Raw genomic sequence first — 23,761 nt, 5'->3', positions numbered from 1 at the left:
CTTTGTAGCCTTGCTATACTAGGCGCATCTACACATACAATCGTTTCTTTTCCTCTGACTAGATCTGGATTGCACGAAAACTGACAGCAATAATTATCTGCTAATGGCTTCTTTCAGAGATTGTTGTAAGTGTCCCGGATCTCATATACTGCGCTCGTCGTCGTTTACCACGCTTTTACGATGTATGGATGGGAATTACTGGCCGACTTCTCAGCTGCAAAGGAGTAAGCTGGAACTTCAGTTCTGCTTTTCGTTTGCGTGAACCTGTGGCGGGAGCGGTCTAGAGGAATGTATCATCGTCACTCAGTCAGGAAATAGCATCTAGTACAGGTATCATGCATTCAATGACGGCAACTATATAATACATTCTGTTCAACACCGTTGCGTCAGAAAACATGCATGAAACCCATACAACGCAAGGACGTACCCAAAAGCATATATAAGCTTATTCCAGAGCAATGACAGTGAATGCAGTCCAAACGTGATCAGCATGCGCAACCTCCGCTGTCTGCATCGCCTGCGCTCTCAGTTCGGCTGAGGTTGATGCTGCCGGGCATGCTATCGGCACCACTCCCTCCGACGCTGACTCCGCGTGCTTTATGACCCAGCGGTGCCCATAATTCCGGGGTATCGAGGATCTTCTCGACGACCTCCTGGAAAGCCTCTCGGACACCTATCGACGTTTTCGCCGATGCTTCGAAGAATAGCGAGTTCATCCTTTCTGCGAAATGCTGCCCCTCAGAGTGGGACACCTGCCGCGAGAATTCCTATGAAGTATGTCAGGTAGTAGGGCAAGGTGAGTGGGGTTTAGACGGTGGGCAGAACAACAATGGGCACCTTGTCGACCTTGTTTCCTACGATGATCTTAACGACAGACGGCGAGACGTACGTCTCAAGCTCTGAATACCAACGTGGAAGCGCATCGAATGATTCCCTGTTCGCAACGTCGTATACGAGAATGATACCCTGCGCGCCGCGGTAGTACGAGGATGTAATGGTCCGGAAGCGCTCCTGGCCTGCAGTATCCTGAATGCACGCAAATGAATGATCAATACGAAGGGATTGACAAGCATACAGGATTGTTGCACACCCAAATGCTGAGCTTCACTTTCTTCCCCTTGACCTCCATCTTGTGTACCTGCTCGGCGTGTCAGTCTCAGTAACTGACTAGAGGAGCACGAGTCATCGAGCAGCGCACCCTGAAGTCCACACCAATCGTCGCACTCGCTTCATCCTCTGGCAGCCACTGCTCGTCCGAAAACCTGAGCAAAAGACTGCTCTTGCCCACAGACGAGTTGCCGATTAGCAGCAGCTTCACGTTCACGGTACTCGTCTTGTCCTGAGCTTGCGCCATAGTCTCGATGTGGTCAACAATTAGTTGTTGATGTCCAGCAAATAGGCTATGAGTGCGTTTGTGGAAGTAGCGGGGGATGCGAAGCTAGGGTCCCAAGAGTAGCGGAGCAGCAGAGGAGAGCGGTACATACCGCGGCACAAGGTGACCTCATGTTCTCGCTTCCGATCTGGCGACAAGGTGGCCACCCATTTCACGGTTTCAAGTTGGTGTCAAATGATTTTATTCACAAAAAACCGTCAAAAACCATACAAATAGCGCAGTCCGTGGTGCGTGTGGCTCCTGACAGACCCTAAGTCAGTAGATTCTCAGTCTCTGACTCTCGAGTCCCTGTCTTACGGTCGTCTGTGCATATGGAGGTCCGGCACGTGAGCGGGTGTACTGAGTCAGCAATCGAGCACCTTGCCTTGTACCCATTGGCTGCGAACTACTACACTTCCCATAACTGGGTAGCATGGCCTGCACTTGTCGCCCTTCGCCTAGTATTGCAGCTGGGTAGCGCGCAGGCTCGCGCAAAACTCCCACCGTGCAGATCTTACAGCCCCATGAAAATATCAGCCTCGTTGGGACTTCTCTCCAGATTATGGCTGGCTGTTCGGATAGCTTTCCTGCCCACGCTGCGGGATGTCTGCAGACAGCCTCTACTGCTCCTCCGACCTCGCCAAATCTCCCGTGTCTTCATGTCGCATCTGTGGATTCCTTTTGGAGACGGGATTGACGAAAATGCGCGACCTGTGAAGGAGAACCTCATCACACCCAACGCGCGTGGTGTTGTCCTGGATATCGGTGCAGGTACATACGGAAGCTGAATGGCGCGAGAGAAAAAGCTCACGGATATCTTTAAGGGCATGGCCACACCGTCAATTATCTCAGCCTCGATACGGTCACCAAATATATCGCATTAGAGCCCAATCAGCTCATGCATGCTGAGATTCGCGCGCGTGCTAACGCTGCAGGGTTCACTGAAGAATCCGACACATTCCAGATCCTCCCATACGGTGCAGAAGACGTCGCATCGATTGTATCTTCTTTGGGTCGACCCGATGCAGTAGACACATTCATCTCCGTCCTCACTCTATGTTCCATACCAAATCCGGAAGATACGCTGGCGGCCCTCGTCGAGCTCGTGCTGAAGCCTGGTGGACAGCTGTTATTTTACGAACATGTCCTGAGCCCACGGGACGATGTCGCGTGGTGGCAGCGATTCTGGACACCGCTCTGGAGCAGTGTATTCGATGGGTGCTGTCTTGATCGGCCTACTCACATTTATGTGAAGAGGCTGGATCTGTGGAGCTCAGGAGAAGTTTGGGTAGGGGAGGGTGAATCAGAAGAAAATATGCTTTGGCATCAGCTCGGTAAATTTGTGAAGCGATCTATGTAATTGTATATGCAGCTCCATTATGTGTGAGTGGCCGTACTGAGACGAATATGAGTATCTACATTTACTACATGACCAGACAAGGCGGTCACGACTGCTCAAGCGAGAGAGCTGGCGGTATGCTCACCGACACAAGATTGTGTAGGATACATATGTAATGACATGCCTGAGAAACGCTGTCGAGATAATACTCGGACCGTACTGGAGAACTATAGGTATCGTTCGCTATCGCCTATCGGTCATTGGACGCGAAACAAGGTTTGTGCACCCCGGAGCGTTTGAAACTTTGTTCATGTGCCGCATGTAATGATTCTAGACATGAGTTGAACTTCTTCATAGAAAAGCACAGATATCATATGCAGACTGTGGTCTCCGGTAAACTCCAGCTCGGCTCAAACCTGGGCTTATCTGTCTGGATAATGCACCATGTCGGATTATCTGATATTTGTATGGTATTATATTCTTTTGTTCAATTTGCTGATCTGAGATGGTCTCGTGCCCAGACGTGTCAGCTCCCATCCTTCCAGAAAGCGCCCTCTTAGCGCTCTATGTAACGGTCACATTGGCTTTCCCGGTCCGTGATGAAACTACCCGATTACCCATTTTGAGTAACTACGCCTAGCAACCTAAGTGCGAGAGGCAGTCGAAAACGTCAACGTTGGCGACCAGGGAAGTTTATACCATCAATCGGAAAGAGTTGTAAGAGAAATTCTGTGGATGGATAGAGTGCAGTTTTTTCTCAGAGCTTCTGGGAATTATGTTGCCGCAGCTATATTTGCAAATAAATAGTATCAAAATTTCGAGCATAGCCACCAGCGAAGTTTTGGAGAGTTGGTGGCCTGTTGCTCTCTCTCTCAACCTCTTCTGCATGCACCAGTATCTTTTTATCTCCACAATGTTACTTGAGTCTCAAAGGATAGATACTGTAATAGGCCATGAATCTTGAATTCATGTTTTCGACTGCCTCTCGCACTTAGGTTGCTAGGCGTAGTTACTCAAAATGGGAAATCGGGTAGTTTAATCACAGTCCGAGAAGGCCAATGTGGCCAACTATTACATAGAGTGCCGGGCACTTCTGGAAGGGGGGTCTCTGCTAGGGCAAGGGCAATTTGGGATTGGTCCGTAATTTACCGTAAATTAGCAAGACCAAGCTTCTATACTGTAATTGACCCATGTAAATTACTGCAAATTAACCGCCAATGATGGGGCGCTAATTGACGCTAATTAACGAGTCAATTTGGTCAATTCCGAGTCCGCTATGTAATTAACAGCCCCATTGCTGTTTGTACGTGCTCCTAACATTATCCCCAGTTGCCAATTTATTGTATTCCCAGCTCCCACATCTGCGACCCTGTCTTCATCCAAAGAGAACTGAGTGAAATCACATGCAGATTCGTCGGGGGATTTATAGGGGAGAATAAGCAGGAGCCTATTCTGTAACTTGAAGTATAGCCGTAAAAGGGAAATGCTTTCGAGACCTCTCACTTCGAGAACGTTCATGGCAAGTGTAGCTCTAGGTTGATGGGTGTTGCAGTATACTTCTAGTAAGGAAGGGTGAAGCAGGCTTATCATTGACTTTCCAGTCAGATCATACAGTCTCACACCGATACGGGTGCTCATTCCAGATCAACCGTAATTTACACCATGTTTTGGCCACTCCTGTAAATTACCGCTAATTTACCGGCAAATTAATACGCTGAAAATTTACACTCCCAAATTCCCCTTGCCCTAGTCTCTGCAAGGCTGCCCCAGACGTGTCTTCCCGAATTCGGCGCGTTTGGGTACGAGTCTCTGCCAGGTGCCTTCGTTGTTTGCGCATGTGGAGGTCTGGCACGTGAACGGGCGTACTGAGTCAGCCATTTGGTTGTCGAGCGCCTTGCCTATTGATTCCAAACTACTACACTTCGCATAAGTAACTCGGGAGTATGGCCTGCACTCGTCCGCCCCTCGCCAATTACAGCTGGGTAGCGCGCAGGCTTGCGCAAAACTCCCACCGTGCAGCTCCTACCCCATGAAAATATCAGCCTCGTTGGCCCTTCTCTCCGATTTATGGCAGGCTATTCGGACAGCTCTCCTGCCCACGCTGCGGGATATCTGCAGACAGCCTCTACTGCTCCTCCGACCTCGCCAAATCTCCCGTGTCTTCATGTCGCATCTGTGGATTCCTTTTGGAGATGAGACTGATGAAAATGCGCGACCTGTGAAGGAGAATCTCATCCCACCTAACGCGCGTGGTGTTGTCCTGGATATCGGTGCAGGTATGTACGGGAGCTGAATGGCGCGAGGGAAAAACCTCACGGACACTTTAAGGGTATGGTCATACCATCAATTATCTCAGCCGCGACATGGTCACCAAATATATCGCATTAGAGCCCAATCGGCTTATGCACGCTGAGATTCGCGCGCGTGCTAACGCTGCAGGGTTCACTGAAGAATCCGACACATTCCAGATCCTCCCATACGGTGCAGAAGACGTCGCATCGATTGTATCTGCTCTGGGTCGACCCGATGCAGTAGACACACTCATCTCTGTCCTCACCCTATGTTCCATACCAAATCCGGAAGATACGTTGGCAGCCCTCGTCGAGCTCGTGCTGAAGCCTGGTGGACAGCTGTTATTTTACGAACATGTCCTGAGCCCACGGGACGATGTCGCGTGGTGGCAGCGATTCTGGACACCGCTCTGGAGCAGTGTATTCGATGGGTGCTGTCTTGACCGGCCTAGTCACATTTATGTGAAGAGGTTAGATCTATGGAGCTCAGGAGAAGTTTGGGCAAAAGAAGGTGAACCAGAAGAACATCTGTTTTGGCATCAAATTGGTAGATTTGTGAAGCGATCTATGTAATTATATATGCAGCTCCAATTTGTGTGAATGGGCGTACTGAGAGACGATAATGAGTATCTACATCTACTATATGACCAGACAAGGCGGTCACGACTGCTCAAGCGAGAGAACTGAGGGTACATATGCTTACCGACGCAATTTGACCGTAGGGTTATATGTAGTGGCATGCTGTTCAGGTAGCACTCGGACCGTGCCCGGCCCAAAACTGAGCGTATCGTTCGCTACTTATTAGCCATTGGACGCCAAACAAGGCTTGCATATCCCGGAACGTTCTAAACGTTGTTTATGCGTTGGATACCATAATCATTCTAGACATGAGTTGAACAAAATTTGACTTCGAATTCAAGTTACCGCTCAGCCCGCTTCAATAGCGCTGGGGTGGCTGACGCACGTGAGCAATTCCCACAGTGGCAGGATTTCGCGCCTCACTGCTAGGAGGTGAAACATTTCATCAATGTTGATGGAAAAAACTGCTCGTCAACCATCTGAATCACCACACAGATAGTTTCCAAAATGAAGGAAGATGAAAAATAGAAAAATATGCTCGGGATGAGGGTCGAACTCATGACCTCAGGATGGCCATCCAAGATTTGAATGTCATACTCTCGTATGAGACCTGCGCTCTAACCAACTGAGCCACCCAAGCGACATGGTGTTACGGCATCATATAAGTCAAGATCATCTCGACTTCCAGTGCCCCGACGTTGCAATAACAATAGTTCAGGCTACTATACAAAGAAGAATCATTGCGAGATTCAAGCAGTAACCGAGGACGCTACAAAACAAAATCGAAGGAGAGCGACAATCGCATATTAGGTACGGTAAAAACTGAGGTCCTTCTTCGCCTTTTCAAAAGTCAAGAGCTCCGTGAGATGGATATTCAATACCACGAGCGCTGCCAGATGGGTCGCCGAACGACTCGTCATAGGTAGAGAAATAGAATTCACCGTTGGTACTCCTCGTGAGGTCTTCCTCCGTCCGGTCTACGAAGTAGGCTGTATTCGTCGCGAGATCGACATGCGTCAGTGTCTGGTACTCCCGCCTTAGAGGTCGAGATTGGAAGGCTCGAGGGGCCACTACTGCGTTGTTATTTGCGGGTTGCAGCGCGTTACCAGCTCCGCCATTCGGCTGCATACCGTTGTTGGCATGGGCGCCGACGACTACGAGCGCATCTGCATCGTTGGCAGCTGCAAGGGGGCCGGCAGCATCATCTTCGCTTTCGTCCTCGCTTTCGTCGCTGTTATGGAAGTCCCCTTCCTCGCCATCATCCTCCTCGCCTTCTTCCTCGTCTTCCTCGCCCAACTCATCAACGTCACCGATTTCATTCTCTTCGCCATCTTCGTCGATACCATCGTACTCGTCCTGAACACCGCCATACTCGTCACCGCTCCCATAATCGCCATCAATTCCATATTCATCAACAGCACACAAAGCCAGCGTTCCCGGACCATCGGAGGCATCCCTCTCCTCATCATCAGGATAGGTAAGTTCCAGTTCACCCACCTCTGCCAGTTGTGTTTCGTCGTGGCCATCATCAAGCTGATCGACCTCGGCATCCATGGCTACAGCTTCATTTTGGTACTTATCAGATTCACTGAGCCCAGTGCCGTTGCACTCCTCTTGGGACTCAGTAGGAGGCAGGTGAAAGACAGGTTGAGGGCGCAATGGCAGCCTCTTGTCCTCCACAGGGTGACTCGGGGGCGACCCGTGCAGGCGCCCATTTCCTGCGCTAATTGCCTGATCACTCACGACTTTGGAGTCTTCATCGTGTGTGGCTTCGAGGGATTGTGGGTTTGCTGCTACGCTGCCATCCCGGAGACTATCGGACGGGGCAGAAATCGCATCTTGCTCCGCAATGGGTGAGCTCGGATCTGGGGTGCGTACACTAGAAGGCTCTGGTGTACCTGACGTCTGTTCCCGGATTTCCTCGTCATATACATCAGGGTCCAGATTGAATCCGAAATTATTCTCGGGACAAGGGCCCCTCGGGTCAACACGTAGAAACTGGGCGTAAGGTTCCAATACATTTTGCAGTTCCAGCTTGCGCCTTTTGTACACATCCCGAACTTGTGGCTCTTCATTTGAATCTTGGTCACCCTCGTCGTCGTCACCGTCGTCTTCACGGCGGCGCTTTCTTGAAGGGGGACACGGCGATGGCAGTTCGTTCGACTCGGGGTTATGGAAATCGCTGTCGAGAGAGAGATCACCCATACCCTCTTCATACTGCCTCCAGAACCACTCCCCATACGCAGGACCTGCCAATGTAACCATATTCCGGATGAGGTCGGCCGTCTCGTCCTGCTCTCGCTCCAGTTCAATTTGCATCAAGCGAGACTCTGCGCAGCCTCGGTCGAACATCTGACGCGACTCTTCCATATACTGCTGGAGCTGGAAACGCTCTCCTCGGAGTTGTGTCATCATTTGTTCTAGCCAGGTGGGATCATCACCGACCAAAGGTAGTTGGATGGGATAAGTATACTGAATAGGCCCGACGAAAGGATATTTTCCCGGAGCATCTGGACGTTGTGCCGTAGCCGCTGTTTGTCCCTTGGCTCTGATGTTTTCTGTCGATAATGGCAATGGGGGCGACGACGGGGGAAGTTGTCTCGGTGAGCGGGGGTGAGAAGAGGAAGCGCCTAAACAGGATGCCTCTATCGGTGGACTGTGAGCATTTTGAGGCAGGTATGTTGAACTGCCCGGTTCTTGCAGCGCAGGGACCTCTTCAGCGTCTTGCCGAGTACCGTCCGCAGATGGCCCTACGACGACCGATGGTCTGGTTCAACCTCCAGTAAATGCGGAACTGAACACTACTTACATTCGGGAGCACGAAGTCCTGTTGGCGTGGGTGATACCTGACGAGATGGACCACCGACCCCGGGAGTTGGCCTGCCTACGGTAGACTGGCGTCGTAAATGAGTCCCTCTATGGACGGAAGGCTCTGGAGGCGGTGATGCAGGAGGCGTCTTCATGCCCCGCTTAGCTGAACGCGCTCTCGCAGCCATGAATGGAATGAACTCGGGACCTAAAGTACTCTGCAGGGAGGTGTCTGCGCGTGTCTTTGGGCCGGACCTATGCGCCGAATGAGGACGCCCAGGTGTGGATGAAGGAATTGATCGCGGGGTGATAGCCATGTATGAGTGTATAAGTATCTGTGTAACGTTGAAGTGTGAATGTAGGAGTGGCTCAGCGGTGAGGGGGAGAGGTCAAAAGGGTAAACAAGTCGAACAAACCACGCGCTTTATGCACAAGCCACAACGGCCCAAGCACCCGCCACACATCATTGTGATCTGTGGCACGATCTAACAGATGAGCCTCCCGGTATTGTTCTCGCCCACAAAGGCTGCCATTTATAGCAAGTCCACCTGCGTGGCGACAGATGATCTTGCGCTGTTATGGCTGATTAGATTACAGACCCTCTTCTAGGCAGACAGCAAAGCAGGAACCGGGTATGAAAGCAAAATGACGCACAATAAGTGATATATATCCTACAAGTCCCAAACTATATGCTATAGGTCCAAGACGATCACGGATACAACTCATCGCGATCCGGAGGATAAACATAGTGATTCTGAGCAGCCATCACAAGCGGTCCAGTCAATTCTTCAGCCTGCGGCCTGTGACGTTGCAGTGAGCGAGTAAAGTCTACCATTATGCATCGATGATCTCACCCAAAATGTAACCTCAACAGCTCATCCATGAGAGCGTCCTTTCGCTCTTTCCAACACTTCTCTTCATACCGAAGTACGCGAAGCTCCTCCACAAGAGCTTCATGCTGCTCAAGGACCCAGCGGTGTTTCGCCTTCATGAGCAGGTATTTGACCATTGCGTGAGTTCTTCCACATATTAGTCCGGTTGCTGGGTCTGCTCTAGCCATCAGGTGAGGAGGGATGTCGTCTTCGGTGTCGTCGTACTCTATATAGTCGGGGCTGATGGGTCTTTGAGCAGCAGCGGCTGCACCGCTTCCATTGAGATCCATTGGCGATAGACGGCTTTCTTCAGCGTCTCCCATGTGCATATCGATGTGGGTATTTGGTTCAACCTTGAACGTGCTGTAACCGAACGAGGGTGGCTCCGGCGCATGTCCACTAGGATCAGGCTCCTCCCTTTTGCGTTTGCGGTTTCCCCCTCGGCCAGGAAGCGGCGGAGAGATGTTGTGTTGTATGCGCATGTGTTTTGCCAGCGCATCCGAACGCGTGAACGACTTGTCACATTCTGGTGGCACAATGGTCAAAAGAAAGGTGGCGAAAGATGAAGTCAGTCAATTAACCTATCAACGCTAGATAAATAATCCAAACCTGGGCGAGGGCAAGTAAAAGGCTTTTCTCCAGTATGCGATCGAATATGAGATATCAGAGCAAAGCGAGATGTCTGCGCAATCCCGCGACGTGTGCATGTCGCCCATTCACACGTGTAATTTGATTTGTGCACACCTATATGGTCTGAAAACAGACAAGTCAGTGGTTATATGTATTCCGTGAAAATAGACACACCATTATGAATATGTTCTATGAGTGTCGGAAGATGATTGAAAACTTTTCCGCATTCCTCCCATAAACATGTCATTGTATCCACCTCCCCATCGTCTTCTGGTACTGGCTGTTCAGGTTGAGAGGGTCCAGGCGACCCTGGTCGTGATATGGATGAGCCGAACTCTGCAGGTTCTCCATAGGAAGTAGTATCGTCGATGCCAGAAGAGTCTGAGAAGTGGTCCGAGTCGAAACTTGGCGAAGGGGAGGGACTGTATACGCTGCGGGCCATTAAGGTTAACAGACGTGGACTGTGGATTAAAACAGAGCTATAGTTTTCCAGAAATCGAATGCACTGAGTTGAGCCGGAGTAGCCTGCAACGGTTTGCAAATGGAAATCTCCCGGCAAAGTAATTACGTAATCTGTCGGGCGTTGAGTAGCGTTCCAACTCCATGTCGTCGAGACTTCAGTCGTGTCCCTTTCGTCTTCCGTTCACAAAGGTCACACTGTGCTCTGCTCGACTCATTTTTGATAGCATTCCAGCTGCGATACTTGTATCAGAAGCTCTCTCAGTTCATAATAAACACCAATTCATTGGCTCAGATATGACATCCCCTTTTGCCACATACCCGGCTCCCGAGCGCACTTTCATCCAATCTCGCGGTGGTGCCCCAGCAACGCGAGGAACCGGCGCAAAACGGGGTCGAAAACCAAAAGCCGCAACATCCGCCACGAATTCTCCTCGCCCGCCCTCGCAGTCGCCACTTCCTGGAACTGGCCAGCCCACAGAAATGCAATTGCAATGGCGCGCAGTATCAGGCAGCGCGCTACCAAGCCCTATGCCAGTCACCGCGGGTTCGAGCACTGCCACTACTGGAACGCTGGGCACTGGTGTTCAGCAGCCACAAACATCGTCGACGGTGACGTCGGAGACAGGCGGGATGTTAAGCCTCCCAGGGACGATACCCGCACCAACTGTAGCCACGGCAGATTCCACAGCACCGAGACCTACTGGCGCTGCTCCGGGAGAGGAGGAAGGAGAAGGGGAAGATGAGATGCTGCCTGCAATGGCAGATGACGATTATTCTGCACAGCTATCGTTTCAGAGTCAGTCGAAAGACAACCTCAAGTACGTACACAACTTAAGTTTTATCATAATTGCTAACATTGACAATTTTGTAGAGTTCTCATGGATAATTTCAGCCCGGAGCAATACGACCGTTTCGAAGCATATAGGCGGCATGCACTACCCAAAGCTGCCGTTCGGAAGGTAGTATTCGTTGCATTCCCGATTATGTGTATCTCATGTTCTCCTAGGTGGTCCAACAATCACTCCAACAGCAAATTTCCCAGCCGGTGGCTCAAATAGTGGCAGGCTTCGCCAAGGTTTTCGTGGGTGAGATCGTCGAGAAAGGTAAGCAAGAGACAACAATTACAACATCCGCATCATCTTATTGGCGTACAGCGCGGGCGGTACAGGAACGCCGAGAGGAGAAAGGACCTCTGTCTCCTGACCACTTACGCGAAGCGTACCGCATGTACCAGCAGGAGACGGGACGAGTGGGAGCCGCGCGCCCTGTGCGGAGCAAGCGTCTGTTCGTGCGGTAAAAGGATTTGGGCGGCTGCGAAGTTTCTTAGAATCCTCGTCCGCGCGCACCACCGTCCTTGCTGACTGCGTCCAGGCATTGCTCTTGATCGGCCACCTTCAATACATTCATTCGCAGACATAAGCCTGGCCACGTGTATGCGACACGGGCCATGTTCCTGGCGGTTATGCAGTGGGGAGCGCTCAAGCGAGCTCTGAATCGCGCCCACTACGACTTATGCTACGTATGGTCTATGATTGGAGCTGGTAGAGCCTGGATCCTGTAAAGACCACTTTGCACCTTCGGCTATCCGGGCATAGTCTCGGTACCGTCAGGTGCAATTACTAGGTACTCAATCGATAGCTATTCTTGTCCCAATATTGTCACCGGCCACATACACACTTGCGTTCCGACAGCGTCCCGACACTTTTGCAACTTGATGCATGACATGATGATATCTGGCCTGTTGACCATTGTTTTTGTCACCCTCTAGGAACGAACGGGCGACTTCTAGTGATTTGCGAAATGAGGTTTCGCACGCGTATAGTAAGTAAACCGTGCCTTCGGGAATTTCTGTTCGTTGCTTTGCATTGATTGACGGATATACCTCCTAGTTACGTCTGCTTAGTAGCCAATGTCTGATTCAGTACTCCCAGGCGAGATATGCTTAATCTCGCTGCATCGGGGCATTCAATATTTATGTTCATGGCTGTTGTTGAGTATCGCGGCTATTCACGTATCATCAACCCTGCCTGTTGTGTCCCCTTCCCTTGCGGTCTGCGGTCCGAGATATTTTTACCGCTTGTGATCGCTGACACCATCGTCCCTACCCCGCAGGCACGGGTGGATCTTGTTGCTGAACACTTTGGGTTACATCCTGACCTTGTGAGCAGCTCGATCCGACACTGGGTATATGCGCTTCTCCGATGATATCGGTGCGTCCGAAGATCCTTCCACAATTATTCTGAAACGATGAGCTACTTGTAGAGGATGCGCTTGGGTGTACTCACCTGGGGATCTCACAAAGACATGATTATTGATCTGCCTCGCGAATGCTGTCTGAGCTGGAATTTGAACCGCGGCGTCACTTACGAATCTCAGGCTCGGGTAGGTTGCTTTCGTACCGGAGCTAAAGTACATTGCGGTAAGCTTATTCCAGCAACCTCCCAAATGTCTAACAAAATGTTTGTCTTATATTCTATCTCCAAAGTTCACCGTACAGAGTTACAAGCGGGGCGAGATTGGTACCAAACTAAAAACCCGCACCGCGGTTGTCCATTTTAAGACAGGCTATACCGTGGTACCCGACTCTTCCAACCCGTCATGTCGTGCAACTCTTATTCAGGCTAGGCTACGAAGTACCCGACTCCCGAGGACTCCCGGATGGTATCCGCTGTCCGACATTGGTGGAGGATTAGAATTGTGGGAAGAACACTTCCGCCTGAAGTATTGGAGCCTGAGGCATAGTGAACCACAGGCGGCAGAGTGTGTGTTATCCTCGATCTGCCCTCGTAAGCTGTAACGCGAGCGATCAAGTCCGCAGCTCCCGATCGTCCATATGGCGTGTGCTGTGCAGTGCCTTGCCAGATCTCGGCTCACTCTTCCATACCTGGTGGCGGGCAACCTGGTTTCGGTGCCGAGGTGTCGAGCTAGCGCTAGGTGGTGTCCAATGCGTGCGCGGACGGGCCAACCGCGCGCCAGGGGATGCTGTTCCCCAGTGGACAAGCGCCTTTAGCGCCATGTCTCTGCCATGATCAGTCGGAACAACGCTGGGGAATTGTGAAGCGCTGGCGCCGTCCGTCGGTGTACTGTCACCTGGGGGGTCGACCCTGGCTGGTGCATAGGGGGATGTCGGAATCGGACGCGGTCGACGGCGCGCGGGGTAGCAAGGGAACACCCTCCCGCATCGTCAGTGGTTTGCTATGCGCGACGAGGTTTATGCCGGTGCGCCATCGATCATATCTGAAAAAGGTAAAGTTTCGCACTCGTCCTGATCGACGTCACCCACGCACATCCGTGACCAGCCGAGGCTCCAGTCAACCCAGGAGATGCGTGTGCAAATAACATATTTATTCCCAGCGCGCTGAAGGATAGGGGGCATGGCCCCAAGCGGCGTGCGGACTAGACTCGCGTTGATCCAAAGATCAGGTTTGACGTTTACGGCGCCCTGGCAGTGTCTAGCGGTCAAGCCTCGGATCTGAAGCTGAAGGATTTACGATTTTTCGAGCGACATCGGATCTGGCTGACTGCCACCGAGCTGGTACCCAGTAGTTGCCAACTACCATAGACCAGAGGTTCAAGTATACGGCCCGCCCGCAGCCCAAGCAAGGCCCGTCGGGCTCCAGCGGCCCGGCCAATGTCTGAGCTCAGGTGGCGTCGCCGCAGCGACCCAGGCGGGAGCTTGTCCTATTCTGGCTAGCCTCCGAGCCGTCTGGCGGCCACGCCCGCCCTTCAATGCAACAATTGATCGAGCGGTGAAGCCGCCTCTCCATAAACAAGGCCAGCGCGGCGCCAGGTGTAACAACAACGGAGTCCGCGCCTCCCAGTTTGGAAAGTATGTAGGAATACCCAAGTCGCCCGGAGGACTCCGGCACCTGTGTGTCGCGCATTCTTGGCTCGGCTCTCGGATAGATGAGCGAGCAACGTCGTCGTGCTGAGACGAGCTAGAAACAGCTGAAATGCTTGAGCGCGACCTAAGCTAGAATCCGGGCTTGGTTTCCCTGGGCGCCTGCTCTCTCGCATCCAGATTGGCATCTTACAGCAGCGGAGCGACGGAGCTCGCGATGGAAAGCGGCCATGAAAGCACCGATTCGCAATCCCACTTCGAAGGTCCGCGTCAAGTGTGCTTCTATTGCCCGCGCGGCGGGCCCCAGGCGTTCATTTCGGCAAATCGAATATCTGCGCAGTGGTCAGGCCTGTGCGGCGCAACCTCACATGGGCAGAACGATGACGAGTGGCTGGTGCCAATTGGAAGGGCGACTTCGATGCATGAGTCAGCCACTCAGAAGCACACAACGCACTCTGAAATTTGCACAGCTAAACGGAAGAAAGTTGTGCGTCGTACCCCTTTGATCCGCGCCTCTTTATGGTTCGTCGGACGCTTTCGGAGTGGATACGAGGCACAATGGTCGATGGGCGGTTGCACACTGGCAGATTGGCAATAGGCAGGGAAATCAGTACCCCAGTGGCGTCTTCAGAGAGACCTGCACATGGTGAATGCTTAGCGCGATCAGCTGGAGAATTCAGAGCACGAAACCATCATGAAGGCAAGGCAATGAGAACCCTGAGCAAGAGAAGTCCTTCGACGGGTGAATCAACAAGCCCACCTGCACATGGTGGAGTTTTGGCAATATCAATGTAGACACTAACAGTCTACCACTGACGCAGCAGTCATGCGAATAATCCAGCCAATGCACAACTGCAAATACTATGTATTCAATAGTATCCAATGGCATTCAACAGCCATATATGAACCTACATGGTCAAGACCGACTGCACAATAATCTCTTGCAAGCGGACAACCTAAACGACGGTCAGCCTCCTAGTTCACACATGGGAAATTGTCAGAGACCAAGCCTGTTTGGGATCCCAAGAGCTGCGTCAGCTTCCATTTCAGCGACAGCGCACTCACAACGTTTCGAAAACACGAGCACGATACGTCAGGCGTGAATTCGGGCAGCAGGAAAATTTGTCAACCGAAGTATACCACTTGAAGACACTTGCTCCGCTCAATCACCCGAACCGCATAGAGCAGGCGCAACTCTGGGGTTCCCCAAGCCTGAGATCCTGGGGTACACGAAGGTCCGAGGGCTTCGGACTAGCATGAACGAAAGCCACGTCAGTGTACACACAGGACAGGCTTCCATGAAGCGATATGTGAACAGCATATGCTCTGGCCTGACATGTCCACACACTCGCAAGCCGGAGTTTGTCGCCATTGCGGGACTCTACGCGCGCGATGTGGGTCTCCCTTGGTCAGCGCCATCGCGCAGTAGAAGGTGTCGCGTAGAATGGAGCAGTACCGAGTCAGAGACGGGAGGGGCCAACGGAAACATATGTACCCCGAGCTATTACTGGTTCGAAGAAGCCAAGGTCCGCTCGGTCAGCAGGCTCGCGCAGCAAGGCCGCGCGTGCAGAGACTATCATAACAGCAATATCAAGACGGTACCGAGGGACGAGAGGCACAAAATGAACGTAGGCAGTGCAAGACATCGAACGAGACCCCACTCGGCATCAAGTGGTGTGAAGGGAGATCCGTGTGCGTAGGAGCGAGGGCCTCGCACCCACGTCCCATTCGACGTCGCCAGTGGAGCTCGGAGCGGCCTGGGCTCGGGACGCGGTCGGCGTCGACCTGGCTCGGGACACCGGGCGAAACGTGAACGTGAAAACGGACAAGCATTACACACACCTGGAGCAGGAGTAGGCCATGAATATGTCAATATGTACAGCCCTGCGTACAAACTATAACCAGTAGTGATCCTGAACTCTCGTCTGAGTAAGCCAGCCGGTTAACAATGGGCTCCCTGAAGCCGGGTAAGTAGAGCATCGGCAACGTAGGGTCGGGCGCAGCAGGAGGAGTCGAGAAACTTCCGGGACGTTGGTGAAATTGAGAAGGTCGGGACATGCGAGGAGCGTGGCCGAGTTGTGGATTAGCAGTCCTACGGAGGGCGAGTTGGGGGGGCGTTACTCCGCAGGAGAAAGGCTATGCGTGCGGAGCAAAGAGGCTATCGATTGCCCGGAGGTAGTCGCAGGCACTGTACTCAGCTGGGAAAGTCGGCTGGGATAGGGAGGTGTTCGGCATCGGCCGCCACTGCCGCCGAGAGCGCTGAGCCTGTGCAACGCATCGCCGACGCCCCGACGCCCGACGACAGGACGGGCGGGCACTAGCCAAGGCTGCTGAGGGCGATCGAGGAGACGCATGGGCAATCAGCGACGATAGACACGCGGCTGTGTCCGATCCCGCCTGGGATGTTTTGATTCTGTCTCGGTCGTCGTCGAGGGTTCCTTCCCAGGCGCAATGTTATACATAGTTCGCTGATATCCTGATCCTGTGGCCACGTTGGCTAGCTGCATCGACTGCACGCAGGGCTGCGACCGGCTTCCGGGAGGGTCTTCCACGGGCCATCAAGCACGGTGTTGCAAGTTCCTGAGAGGGTTCCACGCGTGTTCGCGTGTGGGGGCGTGTACGGCACGGAGCCATCGTCGGGTCAGTCGTAGCTTCACGGATGAGAGGCGATGACCGCGCCTCGTCGTCGACAGAGGCCGACGGTCGAGTGCTCGCTGGCCAGAACGAGAACAAGGGCGCCGTAGTGGTCGACGTCGGACTCGGTGTGTAACTGCACAGCGGGAGCGGCGCTCATCGCCCCCGCCGTGGGAACTCCGATTCAGATTCCGAAATCTCGAGGGTCAGACATTCTTGTTTGTATGTATTGGTGGTGTTTGCATATAAGGTATGGCCAGTGGCGCCTGCCCGACTGAGCGGTATAATACCCGACCCAACATCAGCCAACCGTGCCCACTCACCCTCCCCTCCCGTCGACGCCAACGACGACGCCGACACCACTAGCAGGCACTAGATCTCTCTTGACTTGTTCGAGTCTCAACATCGTCCATCGTTCACGTCCTTCGACACGCTGGCTTACTCGCTCGATCCTAATATGGCTTCGGCCCAACCCATCGCTTTCCAGTCTAGCGACCACGAAGATGTCGCTATGGGCTCAAGCTCCTTCGCCGGTCACAATGGCTCTCTGACCTCTGCCTCGTACAGTCGACGCGCTCTGATCGCTGGCTCGCCAGCCTCATTCCGAGTGGGCTCTTTCACCAGCCACTACTTTGCCGGCATGTCCCCTGGCCAATTACTCGGGCCACTCGAGTAAGCATATATCCCCCTCCCTCGGTTAATTCATCATTGACAGCTGCCTCTGTCTACAGCCCAAACGAATTTAAATTTGGCAAGATGTCTTCATCGATAGAGAGCGATCGTGGGTCCATCGTGAACGCGCTTAACATGTTTGAACGCCAGGAGGAGCTGGTGAGTATCATCGGACGCGTTCGCGCAACACGGGTTTATAACTGATGCGGCGGATATCCAGTGTCGCGACTATACGTGCTGCGGCTTGCACCTCACGGATTTGCATGCCCTCGTCGACCACTTTGAGGAAAATCATGTCGTCGTTCTGGACCCTTACGCGCCCCAAGCGTCTCTCCAGAGCACACCACTCGCAGGACCATCAGCCCAGCAAGTGTCTTACTTTCCTGAGCACAGTACTGTTCCCGTAGCGCCTACTTACCCCCAAGGTCCCTTTGATCCTGACGACATGGAACTTGACATGGACCATACGAGCGCTCCGTCATCGGGGGCTTCTTCGCCTCCTGATACGCCAGTCTCGACGCCTCTCTCGTCCTATCCTTCTGCCTTTGTATATCCTGGCTCACACCCTTCATCAACGTGTCCGTCGCCTCGCTCTACACCCATCTCTGCGTTCGACACTACCGCTGTCCTTCCATCACGATCAGGACATTCCCCGCTCTCAGTTGGTTTTCCCCCTGCTTCCCGTTCGACTATGGGCGGCCGCGCGGAAGAGGCGTTTAACGCGTATGCGGGTTATTCCGATTACTCATCGCTACTTCCCGGTACAGTTCCGTCGCCCACGTCTACTACGAGTCCAGATGGTTCGGCCGTTACCGATCCGAATGGTCAGTATACGGCAAGGTCTAGCTGCGTGACTCCTGCGCTATTGCTCAATAGTAGCGCGAGCAACACGCCAGAAGGCACGCCTGCGTCGTCCCGTGTCGCTTCACCCGTTCCTGTTTCTTCCCTACGCGCCGTCGCCGCTGCCCCTGCATCAACGTCTGTCTCCCCCGCAACCGCCGCTGGCCAGACCGCTCGGGCTAGTACGACATTGTCTCGCCCAGCATCTTCATTACTCTTGTCGAAGCCTTTCCGGTGTCCGAAGCCTAATTGCAACAAATCATACAAGCAGGCCAATGGTCTCAAGTACCATATTCAGCATGGCTCTTGCAATTTTGCGCCACCAAAGGACCTTGAGCAAATCCAGGCGCTGTTGGAGTCAAAGCGGAGTCAGAAGGACAACAATGAGCCTATGAGCGAGTCAGAGCTCCGCGAAGTCGAGCGGGAAGCGGAGCGGAGATTAAGACCTTATGCATGCGGTGTCGGTGACTGTCAGAGGCGCTACAAGAACATGAATGGACTGCGTAAGATCTATTCTCTCTCCAATCTATTCAGAGACTTATTTCTCCCACAGGGTACCATTATCAGCACTCGGGAGACCATGGCGCCATTGGACTGGCGCTACTTGCGAGTGGGCAGCACGAATGCCTCCAGAACTCCAAGTCTCACTCTAGACATTCCACTCCTTCGACCGCCGTCAATTCTGCCGTATCGACTACGACGTCTTCCCCTCTTGCTTCCCCACCTGTATCGCGACCCCAAACATCGACGAGCAATTACGCCGCGTCCGCACTCCCACCGTCGTATCAGTCTGTGGCTATGGTCCCTCCCCCGTATCGTGTACACCCCGACCAGCAGCAGTACAGCACCATGAACGGCGTGACATCTTTGCAGATGTCGTATATGGCATCCATGACATGAGCGTCCAGGAGTGTTGTTCAGTTCAGTTGGGTCATCTCGGGAAGACGAACGATTTGTTGTATTCATCATCATCGCTTCATCATCCTCTGCTTTCATGTGTATAGATCTCGTCAGAGCCGGTTGGCCATGTCGCTGGTGATCGATATGCCACGTAATAAACCCCTCGACGACTCGATGGCTCCCACTCTGCCTCAAAAGTAAATATTCTTGACTGCCAACCATGTAATACTGTCATCACATCGCCCTCGACGTTCATGCAATCCCTCACTCGTCTTCCGATGTGGCTACGAGTGATATCGCGCATACATGCACTCGATGGGTGTCGGTTCTGATTCCTGGGTTTATGGTATGCGTGTCATTGTCTGCTTATCTGTTACTCGTACGTATATGTTCCATACTGTTAATTACGTTATAATGTACATATCGCCGTGCATGCTTGCGTATTGGTCTCGTCGTTCACCTTATACTCATCTCCTATCGCCCTCTGTCATCTGTCCCACTACACTGTGCTTGTGCGTAGGGCTCCGCGAGCGCCACGCCGTCTCCACACTCTTCCCCCCTCACCTCCACGTAATACTACTACTCGTTCCCCATCGCTTCCCAGACTCATGGCGGCCACGTTTGTACTGTGTACAATCACAAAAGACGGCGTATAGCCGTCATCCGCTCTCTCTTGCCTTCTACCTACCTTTGCGTTTATGTGTTTTAGCAGTAATGAAGGTTATGTTGCATGTAAAAGCGAGGCTCGTAGACGCAGAATTCGATTGATACTGAATAGACGAAAATCTTGAATCTTGTGGCCTACACGCGAGACGCTTAATCACGCCAAGCGAACCACCCACCGTGTGTGCCGTCAGACGCTGGAGACGCTTTGTCTTTCATGGGAATTTCATAGGACCCTCAGCGGTATGAAAGGACGCGCTAAGATGGGGAACAGAACGAGATAAGTTGCCGAAGGAAGTCGCCGGTAAATGGCACCTAGAAGTCTGCGACAGCATGTTAGGGATTGAGAGCGATTCCAGAACGTGCTATCTTCATATATGTCCGCACGAGGATCAAATATGGCGAGGGAAGACATTTGTAGCGGCAAACAGAGCAGGCGCATGTAGCACGAAGGTGAGCGAGTGAGCGAAAACTAAGAAGCAGCGAGTCCAGAACTTCAAGCTAGGCACTTCTGCGCGAGTGACTTGAGATTTACGACCAGAGCAAGCTTAGGAGTAATGACAGGCGGCCTCCCGTCACGCTGAGAGCCAGTCAGACGTGAAATTAGCGTTGGATATACTCCTCACTATTAATCTGGAGGCACACATGCAGTATGCGCCGACCCAGCACAAAATAGTCTACTACTCACCTGAATAACGAAAAGTAGTAGCTTACCTTCCAGGTATTTTCGCCATTTGAATATTGCGACAGAAAACCATCTAATAGCGTACATTATGCGTTGGTCGTTGAGGGTGTAGAGGAGAGCAGACGGGGAGGGAGGAAGAAAAAATGGGTGAAATTTTATTGATTTGGCACGCCATTTCTGAGAGCGCGCCACTCGGGTGCAGATGATCTCGGCGGTTGCCGGGTTACTCCTTTGGGAAGTTGCCGACTTAAGAGCGAACTCGAGGGATGGATCTCTGCAGTAATTCATGTTGAACATCTCTATAATCTCCCCCGCATGATAGGCTTGCATATTGGTTGGCCTATTTTTGAACTGCTTGTGTATTCTTATTTGGGACAAGTCAGCAGATTCAAAATGCGTACTTGGATTGCTCTGTCCGGAAAGGAGTCCAGGCTGATACTTCGCATTGCTAACTCAATAGCCGTGTTGGCTCCATGTATGTAATGAAAAGTTCATTGTTTTCCTGTTAATATTATCTCACATCTCCTTTTCATTGTGATCTAGAGTCCATGGTATGTTGTGCACCCGAAGAAAAGATAAACTTGCACTAGTTCCTTGCCATTGACACTAATGGCATATATTCATCATATTCAAGGTTGCAGACATATCAATGATATCATTCATTCTGAGCCGTGGTATAGGTAAGCTCAGTAGAGGTAATTAACGGTTATAATGACGAAGCTTTTAAGTGATGATTCCCGGCGCTAGTCCCGGTTTAAGACGGATAGTAGCTAAAGATCAGAGAAGGTGGTTTCTGCTCCTCTTTCATTTTACACAGTACAAAATCCACTGCACACGGATCGCGCGACGCCCTTCTCGGATTTGTTGCGATGAGCAATTCGGGACTGGGGCAAAAGTCGCTCTGTCACGTGCTCCACAGACTCGCACGATCCGGCTTTTCTATCAGGCACTCCGTGTCTGTGACTGTCCAAAGTCTCAGCGACGACCCCGAGCAAGAGGCACAGAGACGCAGGCGAAGGCTGCCGTACTGTCGACTCTCGGAAAGACAGTCCTGCTTCGAGGCTTCACGATCTTCACCATAGTCGATCATGACCTCTACGTCTCGTACTCCATATAACGCTCAAACCCCCACCGAAACGTACTTCGGGTCCGATATACCTCTTGCTCAGTTTGACGATGCTGACGTCCCTTCCATTGCGCCACACGAGTCTTTTTCGCGAGCCAGTCATTTGGATACCATTCGTTCGAGATGGAGATCATTTTCGTCGCAATGTGTGGAAACATTTCAGAACAACACGGGCCTGCTCCTTATTGCGTGTTCTCAAGCATTTGGTTCCACGATGAGTGTCTTGGTCAAGAAGCTTAACAGCGTGGATCCCCCGGTCCATATCCTTGAGGTGAGTGGCTGTTAATGCATCACGCATGACGGAGTACTAAGAAATCAATCAGCTTATCTTTGTTCGCATGGTGCGTCTCATATATTCCTCAATGGCTCTTCTTCACATTGTTGCAGACGATAACATGGATAGTCTGCGTGAGCTATATGTATGTTTCATATTTCACCAAGCGTCGTAGAATCGGCTAACAAGTAACAGGTCGATCACGAAGGTGCCAGACCCGATCTTGGGTCCCAAGGGTGTTCGATTGCTGCTCGCTTTTAGAGGAGTTAGTGGGTGGGTGTTTTGAAGCAACAAAGATTGCAAACAGCTCACTCTCTCGCAGTTTCACGGGACTTTTCGGGTCGTATTATTCGCTTCAGTATCTATCACTGTCGGATTCGACCGTACTTCAATTCCTTGCACCAATGTGTACAGCCATTGTCGGCGCGCTTGTACTTAAGGAAGAGTTCAGGCGTAGTCAAGCTGTTGCTAGCCGTAAGTTGGTGTCATCACGTTCTCAGAAAGCGACGACTGACCTTCGTGAGAACAGTTTGTAGTCTTGTTGGAGTTATCTTGATCGCACGTCCGACAATCTTATTTGGCGGTGGATCAACTGATATCGCGTCAGATCCTGATGTTATACTAGACAGCCGCAGTCCCAGCGTTATCGTTGCGTCGTCGGTAACGCCCGCCCAAAGGTTGAGTGCAGTCAGGTGCGCTTCTAAATTGACTTTGAACAAAGTTTGGACATGGCTTATATGGTGGCAGTGTGGCTTTACTCGGTGTTTTGGGCGCAACAGGAGCCTGTGAGTGACTATTATAAACAAATCGTCCACCATGAACATCATAGAATTTACTCTGATGCCACGAAGATACGTCTATCCGGGCGATTGGCAAGCGTGCGCACCCGATGCACAATATCGTCGGATTTTCAACACAATGTGTTGTCTCCTCTTTAACAGCGTGAGTCTAGGTTCATTGCGACATGCCTGCTTATTCGCCAACTCGTCATAATGACCATTCAAATATCTAGCATGTTGATCATTCGACCACACATCGTGATGCCAACTAGGTTAGACTGGTTGTTCATGCTATTTGGTATAGGTATCTGTGGATTTATGGGGCAGGTATGATTGATACTTTCACCTGTTTAACAACTCATGAACTTACGCAGATGTTTGGAACTAGATTCTGATGACCATGGGACTGCAGCGAGAAACTGCTGGGCGTGGAACTATGGCTGTCTATGTTCAGGTTGGGGATCGTTCCATAAAAGCATGGCTGTCGTGAGACTAAACATACGCGTGTTAGATCATATTTGCGACAATCAATGACATCGTTTTTTTCCACTCAACGCCCTCTATTCTTTCCTTGATTGGCACGGTGATTATCATGACATCCGCCATCTATGTCGCTGTAAGGTTTACCTTACACTTCTTGTATATTTTATGCTAATTCCGAATTAGATCACGAAAGAGAACACCACCGCGCTTAAAAAATATGGGAGTGTTATTGGGGCTCCGGGAGATACGCTGTTGGAAGAAGGTCTACTTGCTGATCAGGAATCGGATTTAGAACCGCCAGAAGAAACGCAACCTTCTAGCGACGTAAAGAGAGAAGTTGATGGTCCGGACAAATCGTCATAGATCAGTTAGAGTGGCGCGAGATGTCGTGTGGATTATGTACCGTAGATTAAAACCTCTTCAACATGTGGACATGCGATTGACATGGTCCATGGTAGGCATAAAGTTCTGAGACATATAGCTATAGAAATTGAGGGCATCACATTGGATA

The 23,761-nt window shown here is 51.8% G+C and overlaps 8 protein-coding genes across 8 annotated transcripts; 5 read left to right on the top strand and 3 right to left on the bottom strand.

The window, feature by feature from the left end:
- Positions 1-485: 485 nt before the first annotated feature.
- FIBRA_02247 (uncharacterized protein) lies at positions 486-1,354 on the bottom strand (the record flags this gene model as incomplete). The annotated part of the gene is made up of 4 exons (XM_012324112.1): positions 486-767; positions 838-1,026; positions 1,091-1,138; positions 1,199-1,354. 4 exons carry the CDS (start codon positions 1,352-1,354, stop codon positions 486-488), a joined length of 675 nt encoding a protein of 224 aa, XP_012179502.1.
- Positions 1,355-2,031: 677 nt separating this feature from the next.
- FIBRA_02246 (uncharacterized protein) lies at positions 2,032-2,732 on the top strand (the record flags this gene model as incomplete). Its single annotated transcript, XM_012324111.1, has 2 exons — positions 2,032-2,143; positions 2,197-2,732. The coding sequence occupies 2 exons, from the start codon at positions 2,032-2,034 to the stop codon at positions 2,730-2,732; spliced, it is 648 nt and encodes a 215-aa protein (XP_012179501.1).
- A 2,008-nt stretch (positions 2,733-4,740) lies between these two features.
- On the top strand, positions 4,741-5,575 carry FIBRA_02245 (uncharacterized protein; the record flags this gene model as incomplete). The annotated part of the gene is made up of 2 exons (XM_012324110.1): positions 4,741-4,987; positions 5,040-5,575. 2 exons carry the CDS (start codon positions 4,741-4,743, stop codon positions 5,573-5,575), a joined length of 783 nt encoding a protein of 260 aa, XP_012179500.1.
- An 849-nt stretch (positions 5,576-6,424) lies between these two features.
- On the bottom strand, positions 6,425-8,706 carry FIBRA_02244 (uncharacterized protein; the record flags this gene model as incomplete). The annotated part of the gene is made up of 2 exons (XM_012324109.1): positions 6,425-8,331; positions 8,391-8,706. The coding sequence occupies 2 exons, from the start codon at positions 8,704-8,706 to the stop codon at positions 6,425-6,427; spliced, it is 2,223 nt and encodes a 740-aa protein (XP_012179499.1).
- A 392-nt stretch (positions 8,707-9,098) lies between these two features.
- Positions 9,099-10,333, bottom strand: FIBRA_02243 (uncharacterized protein; the record flags this gene model as incomplete). Its single annotated transcript, XM_012324108.1, has 4 exons — positions 9,099-9,189; positions 9,244-9,787; positions 10,006-10,014; positions 10,066-10,333. 4 exons carry the CDS (start codon positions 10,331-10,333, stop codon positions 9,099-9,101), a joined length of 912 nt encoding a protein of 303 aa, XP_012179498.1.
- A 314-nt stretch (positions 10,334-10,647) lies between these two features.
- Positions 10,648-11,650, top strand: FIBRA_02242 (uncharacterized protein; the record flags this gene model as incomplete). Its single annotated transcript, XM_012324107.1, has 4 exons — positions 10,648-11,171; positions 11,225-11,312; positions 11,360-11,456; positions 11,508-11,650. 4 exons carry the CDS (start codon positions 10,648-10,650, stop codon positions 11,648-11,650), a joined length of 852 nt encoding a protein of 283 aa, XP_012179497.1.
- Positions 11,651-17,285: 5,635 nt separating this feature from the next.
- On the top strand, positions 17,286-19,240 carry FIBRA_02241 (uncharacterized protein; the record flags this gene model as incomplete). The annotated part of the gene is made up of 4 exons (XM_012324106.1): positions 17,286-17,500; positions 17,560-17,659; positions 17,721-18,843; positions 18,894-19,240. The coding sequence occupies 4 exons, from the start codon at positions 17,286-17,288 to the stop codon at positions 19,238-19,240; spliced, it is 1,785 nt and encodes a 594-aa protein (XP_012179496.1).
- Positions 19,241-21,676: 2,436 nt separating this feature from the next.
- On the top strand, positions 21,677-23,613 carry FIBRA_02240 (uncharacterized protein; the record flags this gene model as incomplete). Its single annotated transcript, XM_012324105.1, has 12 exons — positions 21,677-21,985; positions 22,038-22,055; positions 22,102-22,133; positions 22,184-22,261; positions 22,311-22,462; positions 22,518-22,680; positions 22,736-22,773; positions 22,840-22,930; positions 23,001-23,094; positions 23,156-23,221; positions 23,279-23,383; positions 23,434-23,613. 12 exons carry the CDS (start codon positions 21,677-21,679, stop codon positions 23,611-23,613), a joined length of 1,326 nt encoding a protein of 441 aa, XP_012179495.1.
- Between the last annotated feature and the right edge of the window lie 148 nt (positions 23,614-23,761).

Source organism: Fibroporia radiculosa, assembly GCF_000313525.1.
Source record: "Fibroporia radiculosa TFFH 294 genomic supercontigs, scaffold1147, whole genome shotgun sequence".
NCBI classification, from domain to species: Eukaryota; Fungi; Basidiomycota; class Agaricomycetes; order Polyporales; family Fibroporiaceae; genus Fibroporia; species Fibroporia radiculosa.
Note: the sequence above shows the minus strand (reverse complement) of the source record. Positions and strands in the feature narration are given on the sequence as shown.